This window comes from Larus michahellis, chromosome 1 (assembly GCF_964199755.1).
Source record: "Larus michahellis chromosome 1, bLarMic1.1, whole genome shotgun sequence".
Lineage (NCBI taxonomy): Eukaryota > Metazoa > Chordata > Aves > Charadriiformes > Laridae > Larus > Larus michahellis.
The window spans coordinates 31,699,875-31,721,558 of record NC_133896.1 but is presented as its reverse complement, the minus strand read 5'-3'; the positions used below and the strand labels follow the sequence as shown (position 1 = coordinate 31,721,558).

General features: G+C 36.7%; 1 protein-coding gene across 9 annotated transcripts in view; it reads right to left on the bottom strand.

The window, feature by feature from the left end:
* Window positions 1-755: 755 nt before the first annotated feature.
* Window positions 756-21,684, bottom strand: part of PNPLA8 (patatin like domain 8, phospholipase A2) — a 40,119-nt gene continuing 19,190 nt past the window's right edge. For 4 of the 9 annotated variants that reach the window (XM_074608505.1, XM_074608590.1, XM_074608825.1 and 1 more), the window contains exons 8-10: window positions 21,082-21,276; window positions 3,675-3,870; window positions 756-1,617 (exon numbers count right to left, since the gene is read on the bottom strand). In XM_074608505.1, the coding sequence (XP_074464606.1) occupies window positions 1,343-1,617; window positions 3,675-3,870; window positions 21,082-21,276 (666 nt within the window). In that variant the 3' untranslated portion in view covers window positions 756-1,342. Of the gene's footprint in view, window positions 1,618-3,674; window positions 3,871-6,151; window positions 6,586-21,081; window positions 21,277-21,684 lie in introns of those variants that run through there. The other 5 variants (XR_012590062.1, XR_012590085.1, XM_074608748.1 and 2 more) reach the window with 3 other exon arrangements.

The following is a 21,684-nucleotide window of genomic DNA, read 5'->3' as shown; positions in this document are numbered from 1 at the left end:
GACAAGTACAGAAGGTGACTATCAAAGCAAATGTTATTTTTGGTAGATAGTGCAATGACAGGTGATTAGTCCTGAAAGGCAGAGTGACAAATGCACTGTTCTTTGGTGAAATTGGACATTTTATCTACTGCGTGAAACATGCATTTTATCGAGCAGGTATTTTCATGCACTGTAGCACTCTACTAAGAGGCAAAAACTCACCCAGAAACCTGTCAAGCAATCTTACTAATGCTAACATGCCCGGTGTGTGACAGCAGCTGTGTCTAACTCAAATTCCGCTGCAGTCACACTGGAAGAACTCACGTGTACCTTCCTGGTGTTGAAAATGCTGTTTCACCGATGTGCTGTATCGTCAGAGCTTACCACACCACCCTTCTCCACATTGGCAGAAAGTTGCAAAGGAAGGAGGAGCAAGATCATAGCAAGGTCTAAACGTAACTTCGCAACTCTAAAGTAATTTCAGAAGGATGCATATATGATAGTTAAGACAAAACAAAATGCATAATTTATTATTTCATATATCAAATGCTAATTTTTTCTTGACGAGAGACACCTGAAGTTTAGCATCCAAAACTGAAGCTTCTAGAATAAGCTCCTGATTCACTTAAGTGAACTATTTCAATATTTTATTTTCTTTATCCTGGGACAGGAACAGCTGCTCAAGTGAAGTTTTGGGTCTTGGGATTATTTTCAAATAATGAATGAACCAATTTGAAGTTATCCCGATGAAAACAATAAGCAGCAAGTCCTAAAAATCAGTTCATTTTGATAATTTAATATGCCATTTGTAGTCATCCAAACATCTTAATACTGTTATGTACAAAACCCACTGAAATAAAAAAAAAAGAAATTAAATGTTATCTTTCAAATGTAAAAGTGCAGTTAACACAGGCAACATTTTTGTAAGAACACTGGATTTCTATTAAATTCACTGGCTACGTAAGAGCCTAACAAGTACACTGCCTACACTAAAGTGAATGAGGATTTTATTTTTTGTTAATTTTGAATAAGCCTGGTAGTTGATAAATAAAGTTTTACTGCCACCATAATTATGGTACATACATCCAAAAATGCATAGCACAATTGTTTTCATAATTTTCAGTTTTACTGACTTTAACAAAGTAGAGCAACAGTAAGATCCGTAAAGTTCAAAAAATAATTAACACCATAAAACCTCGTATCAAGTAAGTGTGCACAAAACAGCCACCCTGAATTCCTTTCTCCAGAATTCCGACAGCTTTCCAAAGATGTCATTTACTCCCAATAAACACTCTTCCTTTACAGTACTGAATGTATTTTCTGGTACAAGATTTACATTTATGATCTTTCATGCATTACATATTCACAATTTGGAAAGAAATGGAAAGCCTTCATACATGTCAGCCTTTAATCTTATCCAGTCCTGAAGTCTCTGCAAAGTTGTTTTTTCTTGTGTTAATATTTTTGCAGCTTTTCTCAGTTTTTCTTCATTTCGTTCTAAATAACGAATTCCATCTGTCTGCAGCTGATTGAGTTTCTCTTTACGACTTTCATCCAGAGGTATGTCTTCATTCATAAGGGGGTTAAATCTGAAGTAAGTATCTGGAGGTAACAGCGCATCCAGCATGGTGTGAACTTCTGTATTGAAAACAAATGAAGGCAAGTGTTACATTTACGTGAGACAGACAAATAGTCCTCCTGTCTCTGAACAACAAGTGAGATCTTGCTCTGGAGTGACGCAGCGAGGGTAAATACGCGCACCTTTGCTGAGCAGAGCTGCCTTATCAAAACCCCTTTCTCATTAGAAGGTTTGCAAATGACTCTGTAGCTCTGTTTACTCTGGAAAAACTTCACCTTTTATTCTAAGATGACTTCACTGGTATGACAGTTGGCAAGGTTTTGCAGCCATTCAGATTTTTAATTACACGTATATTCCATTCCTTTGCAAATGAGAGTGCGTTCTGAAGAGCAGGAATGCGCCTTACATACTCCCGATTCAGGATATCCATGATTTGTTACACTCAGTCCTAATGGAAGTAGGTGTTACGAAACCAATAGCTACATATTCTTCTCTAATCTCAAGGACTGTGGTAAGAGAGATTAGGTTTAAAGCTTTCTTTTGTTTGCGACTAATTCATTTTTTTACATATAACTAGAGATTTTTGGTTTGAATTTAACATTCATTTAAAGCGTTCATGTTAAACTGTAACAGTTCAGTTAACTAGTACAATAATAAACTGGCTATGTGATGTATTTGTAGGTTCCTCTTCTCTTTCTTTTTTTCTGTCTTTTATAAACCATTTTGTCTCTCCTTTTAGATTTCTTTTCTATTTGTTGGCTTCCTTAAAATTCCATTATTTCTTTAATCTTTCATCCTCTTTCATTTACATCTTCTTTGCATTCTTACCACGCTTCCTCATTCTTTTACTGTTACATAAAAATTTTAAAGTGAAAAAACCATATTGAGTAAGACCACAGCAAAAGATTCTTGTTAACCTGGAATCTTCTCTGCTCGGTCCCTCCTCCTGTGAATTCCTCTGCTGTCTCTGTTCTTGCCTCACCACATCCAGTCTTTCTTGCTCTATTTAATATTCTCCTCTTTTTCCTTCATAATATAACTTCCTATTTGCTCAAATCTACTCTCCCCTCTTTCCATTTCCTCTCCTTTGGTCTCCACAATAAACTTTCCTTTCCTCCTTTTCCCGAGTCCAACTTCCTGCCTGATTTTTCTGCTGCAATGAAACTTTTTTTCCCTTGACAGAATGTCTCTCCTTTCCACGATTGTGCAAAACCCAGAAGTGGCCCAAAATCTAGCTTTTTCTTACTAATGATGGCTGACAGAGATCATGCAACAAGGGATCTAGAGTGTAGGAGTGTTTCTTGATTCCTAGCTTTTTATAGTATCAGTTCCCCTTATAAGAGGGGAAAAAAAAAAAAGTATCTGCATATCAATATTTCCTGTTTATAAAACCAAAACAGATATAAACTGCTAGTAGTAGAGCTCCAGTGTACTCCTATCCTAGGAACACAGTTTATTTTGGAAAGCACGTGCTTGACTCCTCCTGACAGCAATGGAAGTCATGACCATTGACAGATACAGTCCAGTCCTTGGAAAAGCACATGTTAAAAACATATAGAAGAGGGCTAAAATACTTGTTCTAAAGCTGTTGAAAACCAAACGATGTTCTGCATTAACTATTAAGTTTTTCCGTTTATGGAAAAAAACAAACCAAGTAAGAAAATACAATTTTTCTATTGAAATGAATGCCTGAATATGCCTTTATTCAGAAGCACAAGTAAAGACATATCGCTTTGTAAAAATCCTGTTGGATTATCATCATTCTGATTTTTAAGGTACCTTTTAACTCCAGTATACCCATGTCATCAACCTTATATTAACACTTGAGAACTCAAACTAAAAGAGCTTAGCAACAACACAGTGAAGATGAAGACTCACAAAGATAAGGCTAAGAACGCATTCACATCCTCTCTAGAAAACATGTAATACTGGTACTAAAACACCAACTATACGCAACGAGTTTCGGAGAGACATGTTTCGAGTCGTTCCAATGAGGCAGGCAGAGAGAAGAAGGGGAAAGACAAAAGTTGCAGACTGCTCTCAGAATTGAAACTACAATTCTAAGAAACAAAAACCTGAAAGCAGTCACAATACAAATGTATCTTAAGTCACCAACCTTCTGTGTCAGTTGCGCTGCTGATAACGTTTGTGAGTTTGGCTTTCAAACTGGTGTATGTGACGTTTGTCTTTCCCTCGCTTTCGTATCGACCAGTGCCCAGCGATACTAGACACTGCAGTGGAACACTGGGCCAAAGACACTTGCACTCATGAACTGCCAGCGCAGAAGGATTATTTAGAAGCAGACCTCCATCCTGTAAATTAAAAACAAGTACAAATGTTATATGTTACATATAGAAGAGGTAGGCTGAAACAGCAGCATTCACTGGAATATCTGAACAAGTTATGACTTCATCTTCTGAAGACCCTTTAGGCGAGACAGATATGCATATTGACAACTTTTTAAACAATCAAGAAGTCTGCATCCTAAAATGTTTATTACTGGTATTACAAGGATATATTCTGTAACTAAATCCAAATCACTGCCTCCAGACCCCAAAATAAATAAATAAAATTCACAAGAGCTAAGCTTGGCCAAAGCTACTTTATAAGCACAGTCATTACACAGGATGCTATAGCCGGGATTAAGAACTGGAAAAATCACAAAATCATTTAGGTTGGAAGGGACCTTTCTGGTCCAACCCCCTGCTCAAGCAGGGTGACCTAGAGCACACTGCCCAGGGCCATGTTCAGTTGGGTTTTAGAGTATCTCCAGAAATGGAGACTCCAGAACCTCTCTGGGCCACCTGTTCCAGCGTTTGCCCACCCTCACAGTAAAAACTCTTCTTGTGTTTGGATGGAATTTAATGTGTTTTCATATGTGCCATTGTCTTTTGTCCTGCCAGTGAGTACAGCTGGGAAGAGTACTGCTCCCTCATCTTCATTCCCTCCCATCCTTCATTCGTACACATCAGTAAGATCACCCCTGAGACTCTTCTCTCGGCTGAACAGTCCCAGCTCTCTCAGTCTCTCCTCGCATGAGAGATGCTCCAGTCCCTTAATCATCTTTGTGGCTCTGTGCTGGACTTGCTCCAGTATGCTCATGTCTCTCTTGTATGGGGGAACTGGACAACAGTACTTCAGATGTGGCCTCAGCAGTGCAGAGAGGAAGAATCACCTCCCTTGGCCCGCTGACAACACTGTTCTTGATGCAGGCCAGGATGCTGTTGGCGTTTTTGCCACAAGGGTGCATTGCTGGCTCATGTTCAGCTTGTAGTCCACCAGGACCCCACGGTCCTTCTCTGACAAGCTGCTTTAAAACGAGTCAGTCCCCAGCATGGGTTGGTGCATGGGGTTATCCCTCCCCAGATGCATGACTCTGCCTTTCCTCTTGTTGAACTTCATGAGAATTCTCCAGCCTGTCGAGGTCCCTCTGAGTGGTGGTACACCATCTGGCGTACCAGCCATTCCTCCCAGGTTTGTACCATCTGTGAACTTCCTGCACCTGCCACTCTGTCCCATCATTTAGATCATTAATGAAGACTTTAAATAGTATTGGCACCAGTACTGACCACTGAGGCACACCTCTAGTGACTTGCTTCCAACTGGACTTTGCAACACTGATCCCAACCCTCTGGGCCTGGTCATTCAGTTAGTTTGCAGTCTACCTCGCTGTCTACTTTGTTAGCTTGTCTATGATGTTGCTATAGAAGACAGTGTCAAAGGCTTTATTGAACTTGAGGTAAACAACATCCACTCCTTTCCACTTGTCCACCAAGGTAGTCATCTCATTGCAGAAGGCTACCAGGTTAGTCAATCGTAAGTTCGCCTTTGTAAATACATGCTGCCTACTCATGATCACCACCTTGTCTTTCATGACTTTGAAAATCCTTTCCAGGAGGATTTCCTCCATCACCTCCTGAGGGATTGGGCTGAGGCCAACTAGCCCGTAGATCCCCAAACCTTTCTTTTTGCTCTTCCTGAAGACAGGAGTGTTATTTGCTCTCCCAACTTCTCCCAATCACCACAATCATTAAGAACGATCAAGAACCACCTTGCAATGGCATCAGCCAGCTCCATCAGCACTCATGGATGAAACCCACCAAGCTCTATGAATTTATGTATGTCCAGTTTGTTTAACTGCTCCCTAACCTGGCGCTCCTCCACCAAGTGCAAATCCTCCTTGCACCAGACGTTCCCTCTGGCTTCAGGGGCCTGGGATTCCTGAAAGCCGTTATTACTCGTAAAGACTGAGGCAAAGGCAGTGTTAAGCACCTCAGCCTCTGCCATGTCATTTGTCACCAGCTCCCCTGCCCCATTCAGTAGCAGGGTCCATGTTTTCTCCCTAGTCTTCCTTTTGACATTTATGTACTTCTAGAATCCATTGTTGTTGCCCTTTACATCCCTCTCTTCACATTCAACTCTAGGCCAGCATTTGCTTTCCTAAATCCATCTCTGCAAGACCGGACAGGAACTCTATACTCCTCCTGGGTCACCTGCCTCTGCTTCCACCTTTTGTACTATTCCTTTCTATGTCTGAGTTCAGTTAGGATCTTCTTGCCCATCCATGCCTGCCACCTTTGCTTGATTTCCTACTTGTTGGGATCCTTTCTTGATCTTGGAGGAAGTGATCACTGAGTATCATCCAGCTCTCCTGGACCCCTCCTCTCTTCAAGGCCATAGCCCATGGGATTCTTCCAAGTAGACCTCTAAAGAAGATGAAGTCTGCTGTCATGAAATCCACGTCTGTAGTCCTGACTTCTTCCTGCTCCCTTCCCTTAGAATCTTGAACCCCATCATCTCATAGTCACTGCAGCCAAGGCTTTCTTTAACTTTCATGTCTGTGAACAGTTCTTTATTCTTCATAAGCATCAGGTACAGCAAAGCACCTTTCTTGTTGGCTTCTCCATCAACTGTGCCAGGAAGTTGTCATCAATGCACTCAAGAAATCTCCTAGGTTGCTTGAACTCTTCTGTATTGTCCTTTCATCAGGCATCAGGGTTATTCAGGTTCCCCCTGAGGACCAGGCCCTGGGAACATGAGGCAGCTTTAAGTTGTCTGAAGATCAGCACAAGACTAATAGGAACAAAGGCTACTCATAGAGGTCTGGAAATGAGGAGAGACATCTTTTGCTAGCAACATGTCAGAAGCGTATGTGTTTAGGCCGGGATAAAATACTTTAGGACTAATAAGAATCAGTATGACTGACAGTAAATCTGAGAAGGATTCAGACAAGGAGATTTTGATCCAGCAAATTTCAAAAAGTATGTTCAGCTCTTCTTGGAACTAAAATGATTATCACTCCAATTAAGAAATGGATTACTTTGGACTTTGAATTCAACAGGACATTCTGTATTGGGAATGCCTTAAAAAAAAAAAAAAAAAGCAGTTACAAAGGCAAAACTTAAGCTGAAAACATTATCGATACCAAAGACGAAGATTTTCATAGCCATTCAAAATCCACACAAAAACCCACCATATAAAATACAACGAAACAGAATATTGGCTACAATAAGACTATGCAAAAGCTCCTTACATCCAAAAGCACCCTGAACTCCTGAAGTTTTTGCAGAAATTTCTTTTAACTACAGCTGTGCTAGATAAATAAGTAAAAACAGGATTACTGAGCTGAGGTTTTTTTTTTTTTTTAATTAAGCTTTCATTTCAACCTACAAAAAGCTCTTTGAACTCCTTCTGGATACTGTCCGCTTTGCTCAAAACACTGCTAAAATGAATGGTCTCTTCAGTGCCCATTATCCTTTGCTTATGTTTAAATTAGCTTCTACACGGAAAACTAAATACAAGGATGTTTTTGTCCTTGATATAATTCCCCATGAATCTTAATCTAAAATCTAAATAGTTATCTTTGTAGTGCTTACTTTTTTCTTTAAATCCTAGATTAAAAACATGCTTACTAAATAATTTCCACTGATCTTGTCAATATAATTTAATTAAACTTGATTGCTTCACCATGGGAAAATTAGTGTTATCAAAAGTTAGGGGGTACATAATAGTAGAATACGACAGTATTTTCGTAATATTGACAAATAAAAGATCAAAGAAAGGTACAGTACATATACCTACACATACCAAATGTGTACTGTGATGACACCAACAGCTCTGTGCAGTGATTTCCATATTTAAACATTCTCCAATCTAGGTTTATTGAAATGACAGCAAATATCCATTCCTAATAATTTTCAGTTTAGACACCTTTTATGTAAGATCTAGCATTTATATAGCTACATGTCATTTTTGGAAAGTTAGAAGTAGGACTCAATAAGGAAGGCAATTGATTATTTCCTTCCCCTCCAGATTATGGTTGATAATGATCACATACCGATCAATATTGTGCTTCAAACCTGCTTACTCTGTTAAACAAAGGTGTTCATCTTATTGCTCTTTTGCTTACAGTGATCAACTACTGAAGCAGTAAGTAACGTTATTAGCTCAATCAGACTATTAAGGACTTAGTGAAGGAAATATTACAATAATTTATTTAATTCTGCAGCTCCAGAAACCTTAGAGTTAATTATGTCACAGGCTGAAATTCTTATGGAAAAAAAAAAAATCACCAGTTTTAAAATTAGTTGCAGTGATTTCACAGAGATGAGAATTCTAAGAAAACTGTAAAAAACAAAGAATTTTCCAGTTCTAAGGCTAAAAAATAGAAACGAACCCTTCTGATTCTAAATAATACCTCTATCTTCATGGAACTGGACAAAAAGTCCTTCCCAAGAAATATATTAAGCTAGTAACACAGAAATATGAAAGCCAGATCTAAATTTTTTAAAAAGTAAATGAAATCACGATATATCCTTGTTCAGGCTTGTCCTTGAGACACTGGAATACAATTCCAAAGTGACTGGTGCTGCAATTTTGTACATAGGGGATCCTTGCTCTGAATTCCTCTATATTTAGCCTGGCAATTTGATTTGGACAACTGCTATATTTGGTATCTTTTTTTTTTCTGATTCTGTTGAAGTTATCATATAGTTATATAATTAGTTATATATATATAAAAGTTATATATAGTATATAGTTATATAATATTATAAAAACTAATATAAATTATTTCTAAATTACCAATTAAAATATTTTTATTGTAAGCGCTCAGCTTTTAAAAGATGTTTATAAATATACATTAACCACAACGTGACATAACCAGAAGACTGAATGATTGCTAGTAGTATGGAATGTCGTGGTGGTGAAGGGAGTTAGCTCGTTCTCAATCCAACTGCAAACTCTTCTTCACTTCCCAAACACACACGAGTCACCCCTCCCCTTTTGCATTCTTCTGTGGTGCTATGGTCAGTGCACTGGCGAGTGCTGTATCTTTCTTCATATTCTGAACTTTGCAAAACCACTCCACGTTTGAGCCAACTTCATTTGCTGGCAGTACACTGGACACAAACTGCCGCAGTAGGAACGATAATGTAAGTGCTGAAAAAGGGTTTGTAACTCTCTCACATCGTGCAGGTAAACAGTAGGGAAGAAGGCTTTTTATTAACATTTCAAATAAAAATAATGGAAGTAATCAAATAAATTAATCTTAAAATGGAGCTTCATACATATATAAACCCAAGCTTATTAGTGATAGCAAAGCAGTGAACTCAGGGACTGGGACATTACTTCCAGTCTTTTGCCAAAGGCTTTCCAAATGGTAAACATTCAATTGTTATATTTTGTTTAATATTTTATCAGCTAATTCTTCAGTGAACTCAAATGGGGTTTTTTGGTACAGATTTTTCAAAAAAATTCCCCATGCAACTGTAACCATATTTTTAGGACTTTCTGGTTGTTAGTCAGAAGTCTAAAGCTGTAGCTAGCATTTTCTGGAAGTCTTCTGATAGTTGCAAAATAGTCAGGGAGGGCTCCCTCATGATCTGACTACCAGATAAATATTTAAATTATTTAAAGCAGGAAAAATGCACCGTTTGTAGGCATATGCTCCAATGAAAACTCTGTGGTGAAGATACCCTGCTTCCCCAGATCTAAGGATAAAGAAAAGCTACAGTCAGAAGGAAAACACATCGGGAAGTCTCAAGGAAAGCAAATGCTCCAGACCACCTGGGAGCCTGGTAGCACAGAACCTTCTGAAAAATCTTGTCCCATTTAAATAATTATGGTGACCGTGCATGAAGTCACCACTCATATTTAAGTCGAAACTTTAGAAACAATTATTTAAAATTAAGATGTTGGAAAAAAATATATCAGTCTGAACAATACTTTACCATGGGCAGTTATTTATTCACAGGCTATCATTGCACTTCCTAATTTTGTCAGACTCAAGCTGTGCCTTATAACTGTTCTGTGTAACATCCTGTGTGCTGCACAGTTTCACTGAAATGATACTAAGCTCTGTGAAGAAAATAATCTAGCACTGGATGAAGGATATATAACTTAAGAAAGCCAAGTCTGATATTTGGAAGCTGAGTTTGTTGGCTCCATAGTAACCATTTCACCTCACTGCCTATGCAGACATGCTTTGCATTTTAGTTCACTTTTACAGACTTGCTCTGTTGTTTACTTTCATTGTCCTTGTGAAAAAGTGGAGACAGAATTAGTACAAAGCTATCACAGGCTAGGACAAGACAGGCTAAGATTTTGAATGGTCTTTTGAAAAGTATTTTTCAAATTCGATGTTTCAAGTCAACATAAAGATAATAAACATGCAGATTAAGGGTAGGGCTTATTGCTTCAAATGAGGAGTTTGAAGAGTTGCTGCACTATTACATACAAGGGGTTACTTAGAAAAAATGACTACTCTAAAAACATTTAAATGGGTATGCCTTGCTCAGTCATTCTGTAAAATCAGCTCGATACATATTCACGTAAGTAGCGGCAAAACGTCCTCAGAGCAGAAGACAGGAATAAGAAACAGGAGAGTTATTTTACTACCTGTAAGACCTACTCATAGACATAACTGCAAGATTCATATCCTGAGATAGCCCTCTCATCGCACCGGGCACCCGGTGCCATTATGAGAATGTTAGTTACTATATTCACATATAAAGCTTTAAGGCTTGCTCAGTGGAACACCACTGAGCTACTAAATTACAGTTTTTGATATACACTTTGTGAAAAAGGAATTTACCCATTCAGATTTAACTGTGCAATAAAATAGTCCCTATAGCATTCAGCACAAGTACACTCTCCTCAATACAAAGGTTACATGATCACCTTGTTCTGTTAAATATATACAAAAATGTTTGAAATATTACATTAATTACGGCTCTCCTCTTGTAAGTACTCAGTCTGGTCACAGTACTACTGAGGATGAAACTGCTGAAGAGAAGCTGCCAGCAAGTACAGGAAATCTTTATGTCCCTGCACAAACTATTCTGATCCCATAAAATATGTATATAAACATGAAACAGCATAGAAGCAGAATTGTTTCCTCTTTATCTCAGTGACAGCAACATATGGTGGTGACAATATTTCCAAGAAACCTCTAAAATGTACAGTGCACTAGAACAATTTGGTTTAGCTTCATTATAATGGTGGGCCTGATCCACTTTGCTGCATGAGAGATAAGTGAGAAAAGATTTTTTAATAAGTTAGATAATTTTCTATAAAGCATACAATGATCTACAGTTATCTCTTTATACACATATTTCATGCAATTAATTTAGAAAGATACACCCTTGCTTCATAATCATGCTAAGAGGGATGCCTTTGGGTCCAGTAAATACAGTTTATGATGTATTCCGCACTATGTTGATTCCCCAAGGCCTTAATTGGTGACAGATATTAATGCAATCCTCCTATACTCCCAATTTCTAACAATTTCAGAATGAACTGATTCTGTTACTTAAGAAGAGGCAGAAATACTCCTTTAAATTCCCAAAATAAATGTCTTGTGCTCACTACTTCGTAAGGCTATCTCAAAATTACGATTTCTCTTCAGACACTAGAAAAACAAACACTATAGAACTGTGACAAGTAACTGCTCAAGTGTGCACTGAAAAAGTGATTCCCCTTGAACTGGCTAATGGAAAAATTCTTCAGAAAATGTTTGTACAGAAAATAAAGATTAAATGCATTTGTATTTATATTACTGAATGACACTAAAATTAATATTTCCATTCCTGCTCTCTTTGACAGTTTAAAAAAAATCAGAAGGTACATTAGCTAGATTTGTACTTCTACTACACTAGTTGCAAAAAGAGAACACTTTATACAGAGATCATATCACATGAAGTAAAACAAGAAGTCTAACAAAGTTTGAAAGTTTACTGAAAAGCTTCCTTTTCCATACAACTGTTCTCCCACACCATTATTTATAATTTTTTCCTAAAAATTAGAAACACTGTAATACACTGTTTGCATATACACAAATGTTATGCTAAATGCTTCTGAGAGCTATCAATACTATTGCTATTATAAGCTAAACATTTAATAGTATATTTTACATTATTTTACCCTACATTAGCCATGTTTGCTCTTGACATTTCTTTAGAATGAATGGTTGGCTGAGGTGGACTGCTAGGTGATTATCTTAAATTATTAACTCATCCCAGCCAGTCATTAATTCACAGAAAATGACCAGCTGCTCTGAAGACATTATTGAAGTCATGTTTGTGTGTCAGATACGGAAAGTGTACTCTTACACTGTACTGATGAAGATTTGCTAAACATTAGCAGACATCATGAAAGAAAGAATTAGTGGGCAATAAAATATATTATCACTAAAAGCACAAGCTTTGCACTGCAGATTTAATTACACGAATTCTGCAATGAACAACAGGACACATCACCAAAATAGTATTTTAACTGTGGTTCCCAAATAATGAATTGCCTGTAATATTACAAGCGAGGATCATACACACACCCCCCAAACAAAAAATCCCATGGATCTGAATAAAATCCTTCTGGATTCAGATGACGCTGCAGGGCTCAAGCCTAGAAGGTTTGTCCTTTCTGACAACATTTAACTTAGGAAGCATATAAAAATTCTATTTGATATGACGAGATATATCAGAATAAGGCGAAAGGTCTAGTAGTTATACAAAAGAATCACGTTACTATTAAAACCTCCACAAGTAAGCAAGAAATCCCAGATCCAGAGATATCCTAATCCTTGTGAAAGCTGACCATGTTAGATTTTCAAAATTTCAAAATTCTTTAGATTTCATTTCCAAAGCTAACCATGTAAATATTCTTCAGACTCAATATATTTTTACATCAATAACCTGATTGTTATTAATATTACTTATTAATCTTACCTTTGCTAACTCATTGGGCTATGCTTTTAGCTGTCAGTTTACTAAGGAATAGTAAAATGACAGGAAATTCAAAATGCATTGAGAAAAATATGGAAGAGTATGAAGACTAGAAGTGACCTATAGGGAATCCAGGTATCTCATATTATTTGATATATCACTGATAAATGCTACTCAAAATCTATTGGTCATTCATCTATTTAAAACTGTACAATAATCCGAATGTTGTAAGCTAACTCTACAGATAACTTCTAAAACTAAGTATATTGCACACTCCACACGTTTCTTTTGATCTTTCATATTGTAATTTCAAACTGAAACTGGATTTCCTATAGAACCGCTTTTTTTAATAAAACTATGTAAGCTATTTAAATTTCTTAATACAATTTTATTCTTTATTTATTGCCTCAAACATTAGATTTCATTTCATTGCAACTGAAACAAAGCAGGTTCATAACTAAAGGATCTGATGTTAAAATGGACAAAATTTAAGAAATAAAGTGAACTAGTTATTGAAGATAATTGATGTGAAGTGTTCAGGATTTGTATATGAACTACCTAGTATTTGTATCCACAGTGGGGGCAGGGGAAGGGGGAGTAAGAACTGAAGGGAAAAGTTCTGCACTTTCACGACTTCTCTAAATTAAGAAGTACACGTCTAGAACGCAAAATACAAGATGTGTTTATCAGAAGCAGATAAAAACTAAAACATAAATTTTTAGATTAAGAAATTCAGTATTTATAAAGCACCTTACATACCAGACCACTGGAAGTGATGAAAGAGACTACGGTGGAGGAAGAACTGGCTGATCAGATGGGACAACAGTCTACCTCGGATGGAGACCTCTTTGGCTGGGACTGTTTTCTATCAAAGTTACTCAATGGCTGGTTTGGGGCTCATCCTCATTTTCTCAAAAACATGCAACTGCTAATGAAATCTGTTACTAAGTTAGAGGCTTTGCAAATACAAAGGCCTTACTGTAAATACAGAATGAGTCTAAGGTCCAAAAAAAAAAAAAACCCCAAAGGAGATGACATATAGCCAAGCAAAGTGCTCATAAATGCAAAGCTACGTACTTCAAAACTATGTTGGAATCAGACCAATCATGAGAAAGATCCGAGCAGAGCACTATCACAGAATGATTTAACCACCTATATGCGAAGTAGCGGTTGAAAAGGCAACTGTAATTCTAAATTGTACCTTCCTCTGAAATAGGAAATATGTGACAGTTAAGACATCATCTAAAATACAGTGTTCAACCTGACCGAAGTAACTCCTCTGAATTTTGCTTCTAATTTTGAATTTGGAATCTCATTCAGCTTTGCACAGTATGTCTTGGGTCATGCCAAAACACGCTGCATAGTCCAGTTTCAAGAAAGATTACTCAAACTGCAGCAGGTGCAATGAAGGACCATTAGGATGATCAAGAGAACACAGAGCCTATTTTGCAAGACTGAGACAGACTGACATATTTAGACTTAATAAAATAAGTATATAGAGAGCACTCATAGCCTTTTTTATCAGAAGGGTAAATACTACAAGAAGACAAGTTAATTAAACTAGAGAACATTCCTGGCACAAAGACAATTTGTATCCATTAGCTATGAATAGACTTAAGAGTGAAAATCAGAAGTTTTCTAGCCACGGGAAAAATGAAGAAATATCTTCTTGAAATAACCTTCTCCAAGGGTAGCAGCAGCCAAGACAGCTTTACATGTTTATGAACTACAGTCTATGATGCAGTTGGCAACCATGACAGAGGACTGAATTTGACTCTGAGGGAAACTTTCACTCTACGCTCCCTTATCCTTTTTTCCTAAGGAAATGCCAGCTGAATTAATTCTAAATTCTGCAGCCAAAAAGCTAAAATTTATCTGCTACTGAGAACAGCAGCGTAAATATACCCCCAGTAAAAGAAAACATTGCAAGGTAAAGAATCTTTGAAGAGATTGCCAACTGATTTGGAATTGACACTATAGCTTAATCCTTGTATTGGAAGAGAAGCTCAGCACAGGAAATAGGGCTTAGACATTGTGCCCTGTTTGACTGGATATTGCTGGACTGAATGCACTGGATATTGAACTAACTGACTTTATGTACATTTTGCATACGTGGTGAAAATTCTTCCTATCACAGTACTAAGACCTGTATCGACAACAAGAAGAGGGCAATATCCTAAACTACAGTACAGAAGGCAAATCAGAGGCTGGATAGTAGCTGATGAAGCACGAAGTGATTGTTCGCATCAAGCACCAGACCACTACGTATCATAAATAAGCTTTCCTTAAGGGAAAAGGTAACAGTATATCAATAGTCCCACTACGTTCTTAGGCTTTTATTTGCAATGAATAACACAAGACTATTTTGTATGGAAATACAGCCCCATTCAAGTCAGCATTAGACAGATATATAACCTGGGAAAATAAAAATTACCAGCTAGCAAGACTTGACAGTAAATTGTTCTTTTTGATCTAAGAAATGGTGGCTGGTAACATCAGAACTTGAGAGCAGCAACCTACATTGTCTGTACAGAGACTACTGAATTGACTCAGTTCTTAATCTTTCGCTATACAAGCTTCCTCTGATTTTACAAGGTTTGTTTTATAGCAAATATTAGCTGGTAAACAGTGTGACTAAAGATATGTGGACTCAGAAGTCTAAGCAAAAAAATAGTTAAACGTAATACAGCCCATTTGGGAGTGAGGGCTGTTTTTTTTAAATAAGCGCTCTGAAAACTGCATTAGCAAAGCATCACTCTGAATCACTGGAGATAAAAATTATAATGCATCCAAGTTAAATGCCTAAATAAAATATACTCTCAATTTCATTTCACTAAACAAATCCACCAATAATACCTCACTTAGCAAGTCCCTGCCGGGAATCTTGCAAGCAGTCTGGCGCTGCAAAATACTACTGGTGCGGTAACCACACCAATTTCACAAACTGGTAAACTGCATCACGCGCGTCCACCTTAAGAGCTGCTAATCAAACCTCTAGAACCCGTAAGAGAAAAAGAAATGCACATATTCCTGTAGCTACCACATTCCAGTAAACTCCCTCTTCCTTAAACAGTAGGCAACATTGCCTCCAAGGCTGTAGGAAAATGTGTATGGCAACAAGTAGACAGAGAAACAAAGAAATATTTGTTTCTATCATTGTGAGAACAAGATACACCTATTAAACCGCAGTCTGTATAAGCTCTGGTGCATACTGATCACCATGGCATATCCTAAGAATGAAAAGAACTTCAATGTGACCTATATTCTATGTCTTCTTAGAGCCTGGGAAGCACCCTTGAATCTAATTTTAAAAGCTACCGTGTAAAACCAATTAGGGTAGGATCCACTAAGCGAATCACTTTTGAAGGCCTCTCCTGTAACAAGCTACAAAGATGAAATGGCTTTACAGATTTACTGCCTAATAAAAGGAAAGGGAAAGTTTGAAAAAACAGAAAGAACCTGTGTATTATCTTTTTTGAATGAAGGTAAGACTTGAAATTTTAGTTACATCATTTTATTGTACTGTACATGGTTTTTATTTCTAGGTTGTATTCTCACCACACATCCTGTTACACCTGCATTATTAAAACTCCACTAACAGATTAGCTGCCAATTTAACCACTTTAGTATCTGTTCTTGCTCAAAGAAAATATGATTATTTGAACATCATCATTTTAATACATGAAACTGCAATACATGAAATCATGGCAAGCCATCAAGAAAAAGGTGATCAAGTCCTTTGCATTAAATTGATCATATTTTATTTTGAGAAAAATCTGTGGCTTTGTTAAACTCACCACCACCTCCCCTCCACACACACAACCCCCGCTGCCCTTTTAATTGATCCTCTAGGACAAATTTAGTTTCTACTGTAAAACCTAGTAAATGAAGTGTACATAATGATTTTATTAAATCTAAAGTTGCTCTTTTAATTAATTGTCAATTTCCTTAGCATACTGTACTGTCTACTGAAGAGACGGTTATTGAGTACCCCTAATGCTTTTCAAGCTACAGAAAATAAAGAAAAAAAAAAAAAGGAGGAATATATACGGGGGGGGGGGGGGGGGGGGGGGGAGAGGAACACACACACCCCCCCTTGAAGTATGAAAAAAAATATAAAATCACTGTTGTAACAGGATGAAGGAGAGGTTAAGAGACCCTCAGTGCTTCATAAATAGATTTTAATATAAAAAAGCTGACATACGCAGCAATACAGCTTCTATATTGTAATATCATGACTTGACTCGCACAGTTCCTGGAGAAGCATGTTACAGGGATTAAATCCCTTTGAATGTTAATGTGTTCCTCTTTTGAACCACAAAGAATATTAATCCTCTTCCCCTCATCTACCAACAGCTGCACTGTTTTTTCCTACTTGACAGAGTGGAACCAGATAGCATGGCACGATTGACCTGAATGTAAATATTGCGATTTGGTTTTGAACTGCTTACTTTTTGTGGAAATTTAACAAACCTGGCATCAGCTTATCTGCAGCACAAATAAGAATAAGTGTTTGGGCACCTAGAAATCTCTTTCTAAACTAATACATCAGAAGAACTGTAAAAATAATTTATTACCTTATTAATAAATTGACACACTTTACAATCCCCTCAAACATTTACAGTGACTAGCACAGGAAGTCAGACTGGAATGTTCCCAGAGAAAGGGCATGCATGTGTGTACACAAATACACATGCATATATAAATATATATATATTAGGGAAAAGTGAGGGTTAAAGGAAATAGATACAGTTCAGTTCAGGCATGATTCCAGCATATACATCTAGAATCATACATAAAATTTTTATGCATTCATCTCAATCCTACACATAACTCTGATTCAACTATTTCATATAGTTTGCAAAAGGATTCCAATTTCAAAAGAATATGCAGGCTGACCATAAAAGAAATCCACTAAATTTCCATTATCAAAATGATATTTTTATACATTTGAAGAGTCCTAAGTCAGATCAACTGTCAGAGTGCTTTTCATTCAGATTTAAATGTAGAACTGACTGATAAGCCAATACAAAACCTGGTCTCCATATAGGATCCTTCAGAGTCCCAAACTTGAAAGCCAGGAAACAAATCTCATTATATTTACCATTCCGAATTTTCACAGACATTTTACAATCATTTTCACCTTTTGGCCACCTCTGTTCTTTGAATTATTTAGAAATACCAACACTGCAAAAGCAGATTTAAGTTAATAAGAAACTAGCACGGTTCATATTCAGAGAAGAGATTATGTTGATTAATTAATCTAAGTTCCCACCATATTAAAAAAAAAAATATCTTCAAAAGCCCATCATCTTTCTGACTCTGTACTACAATATTGAAGCCTTGGCATAAATTATTATTTACAATTAATAAATGTAAATTATTGTAATTACTGTAAAGCGCTGATGCACTTTACAAAAATCACGGTACTATCGAGAATGTCCAACGATGTTATGCTTCATTTATTTCTGCAGTTCAAAAGCAGCCCAACCTCTTAGGTAGTGTACAGGCTTAAAGTGGTAAGACGGAAAAGAGCAAATATTGCCATATAAGCTAGAAATGTTAGTATCATACATGACCTGGGCAATGAATTTATGACAGTTGCAGTGCATTTTTAGAATAAAGACGCTTAACAAAAATCTGCTATCTCATATTTATGATATGAGCTATAATTAAGGACTAAGAGTTATTAACATACTTTAAAAGCTGTTTTAAACAGGAATATGACTGCATTTAGGATTCTGTTTATTTAAAAAGATATTTATGCATACGTATTCTTTTCAATTCATCTTTCCACTGAGGTACCATTAAACCCAAGAACATAAGGGTAACAGTCTGCTATGTACGTGAAGGCTCTTACCCCAGGGTTAAAACAAGGTAATTCAAGGTATCTTGAGTGTGCAGTGGTGGATTTAGAATCCCAGATAGAAATCTGCATGAAGCCAGTTACATGGCATTTGCCATGCAGCACCTCGCTAGCTGGCTGCCCATAAAAAAAACCAAACACATCCTACAGAAAATAGATCATTATGGAAACAGAGGTGTGGTAAGAAAAGCATGAAGAACGTGAAAGATGACAACCTTTAGATCCTAAAAGAATTCAAAAGTATTTAAATATCATGTCTGGGAAGAAGAGAGATTTTTCAGATGATGCGAAAGTTTAAGTCAGAAAATTTAGCATCTAGTTCTACTACAATAAATAGTTTTAGTACTGAAAACATATTTAGTTCTTCATGGCTTGTAAAAGTGAACCACATCCTAAGCCCTTGCTTTCTAGTAATTAAAATACGTCAAATAGAAAAGAATGGGGTGTGTGAAACAGTGTTGGTAAAATAATATGGAAGGGCTTTGTCCAAAGTATCTGGGAAAAGGAAAAAATTAACTAGACTTCATTCTAGCTCTGTGTGTTTGAGAATACTGGATCTAATCTCTATTGACACTAATCATACATTCTCTGGTCTGGTGAATTGGACTTAAAAGTCAATATAGATAAAATGAATATCCACCTTACTGCATTTTACAGGAGTCTGGTAATTCAGAAATGACGTTAAGACAAATAATTGTCTAAGCACTACAAAGAAGTTAAAAATCATCTTGTTTACATAGCTATTCTTCATACAGAAGCACGGACAGACTTTGATGTACTCTCAATTCAAGGAAAGAGGGGGTGGAAAGGTGAGAAGAGGAAGAAAAGTGCTTCACATAGTGTAACACTGATCCATTCAAGCAGTTAAGGAGCAGCTTGGAACAGCTCCAAAGGCTAAAGCAGCTCCCTTTCCAGTTTTGCTTGGCCAGATGGAAGATGACCAGGTTTCAGGATTTCAAGCAGTGCTTAGGCTTGGAATATCTGTTGTGTTATTCCATTTTTATCTTTAAAAAAAAATATGCCAAAACTTAATTTCTTATTTCAGGTAGTATGGGATTAAAGTGTTTTGGGAATAACAACATACTGGGGAGGCTGGAGGGTGTTGGGGGCGATAAGAGGGGAAAAAAAGACCCTAAACAAAAAGGGGAAACAGAGAAACAGAATAAAATGGAGGAACTCTCAGAATCTCTCTGATGTAGTAGCACCATCTTACCCTCCATGGGAACCCTTCCCCCTGCAATTTATGTAGACCTTCTATATAGCTGAATAGAATTATTCCATCTCCTTATAAATGTTAATTCAAAATATAGAAGTATGCTGGTTTTTTTCAGATAAAATTCTAGCTTCTGTTTATTATCTCTTAATCTAATACATTTTTTACTATTTATACTCCTTACTTATCTGTCAGTCTTCAAACTTCAATATTACTTATGCACATTACAATGCTAATGAGATTACACTGCCTTTTAATGGACACTACGCTGTTACTGCTTTCTAGTAGAGGCTAATGCCCTTGTATGAATTAATATGACAGAAATGTAATAGATGCTTTCTTAAATTTAAGTGATAGAATCCTATGCTGTCTTTGTTGAAGGTCCCTGGTTCAGTCACCCTTTGTAGTCCTTTCTGCCACAGTTCTGCAACAGATCCTTTTAAAAATACATACTAATATTTTTAAATTAATATGTACTATAAAAAGGATTTTTTTACAACTCAGAAAACTGCAGAACGATAAAGGGGCACCAGAGGACAAGAACACAATTGTTAAAAAACTATTAAAGAAATTAATTTGCCTTGCTTTTTACTAACCAGGGTCCCCACCAGAAGCTATAATACAATAAAATAGCATACGCTGCTGAGAAGAGACACTGCTTTATCCTCAAGGGAATTTCTTTTGCAGTTGTCCTCTGAGTTTAATCTTACTGCTGTGGCATCTCTTATTCCTTTTACATGCTCAGAACCAGGGTAGAGCTTAAAAAGCTATCAATGGAAAAAATCAGAACGTAAACTGAAATTATGCTCTAATAAAAGGAACGCTGAAATGCATAACTTGATTTTTTCACTCTTTACAGTATTGTTAAAATTTAAGTCATACCATCTGTTTAGTGAAATAATGCTCAATGAAATACCAGTTGTAAGCAGGAAGTCAGAGGCAATTTACAACTCATATAAGGTTTCCTTCCAGGCAGAGAAGAAAGGAACAGCAGAAGAGCTTAAGTTTGTACTAAGAAGACTTAAGATTTTTAAGCCTATACCCTTTTCCAGTTCTAGAAGGGCTATAAAAGCAAAAAATTTCCTTTCTTACCCTTGTCTGCCCTAGACTTCCTCTCTGCTACCAACTTACTTGCTTAGTTCTGATTCAGAAATTCAGACTGCTTTTACATTCGGGTGTTAATATTGGAAAATATTTACTAAAAGCGAAGATTTCAACATACCTGATGAAGATCGTTGCCCAAAACATACTCCTGAAAGTAACCCGGTGCAGCAGATGATGCTCTAATGGCCTGCCACAGTTTGTACTGACAGCCTCCAATATAATGAGACTTAACACCAGGAAAGTGATTGTAGTTTCTGAAAACAAATGCTTTCAGTGGTGTTCCTCTGTTTACAATGGTGCTTACTGCAGCTACCTAGTGAGTTAGGAGGAGCATAAGTAGTTATACAAGATTATGATGATAACAATGATAATAATAATAACCTCCCACAATATGAAATTCAATTTATACATTAAATACATCTCTGTAATCCTACTTGGTACATTATTTACTTTTTTATAATGCCTAAATTTTAAAAAGTGAAAGTAAAAAAAACCCAAACCCTAACCCTGCCCCCCAACCAAATTCCCTAAAGAAAAATGCTATTTTTAATCTGAAATTAATTGTTTCCAGTGGCTATTCTGTTTCTACCAATATCTATCCATTGATATTTAAACAAAAAGATGGTGTCATCTATATGATTTTAAAATGTTTTGCCTTCATTCTCAATACTTTGTTCTCAGAAGTTTGTAACCAGGAATGTGACAATGCCATTAAATACGA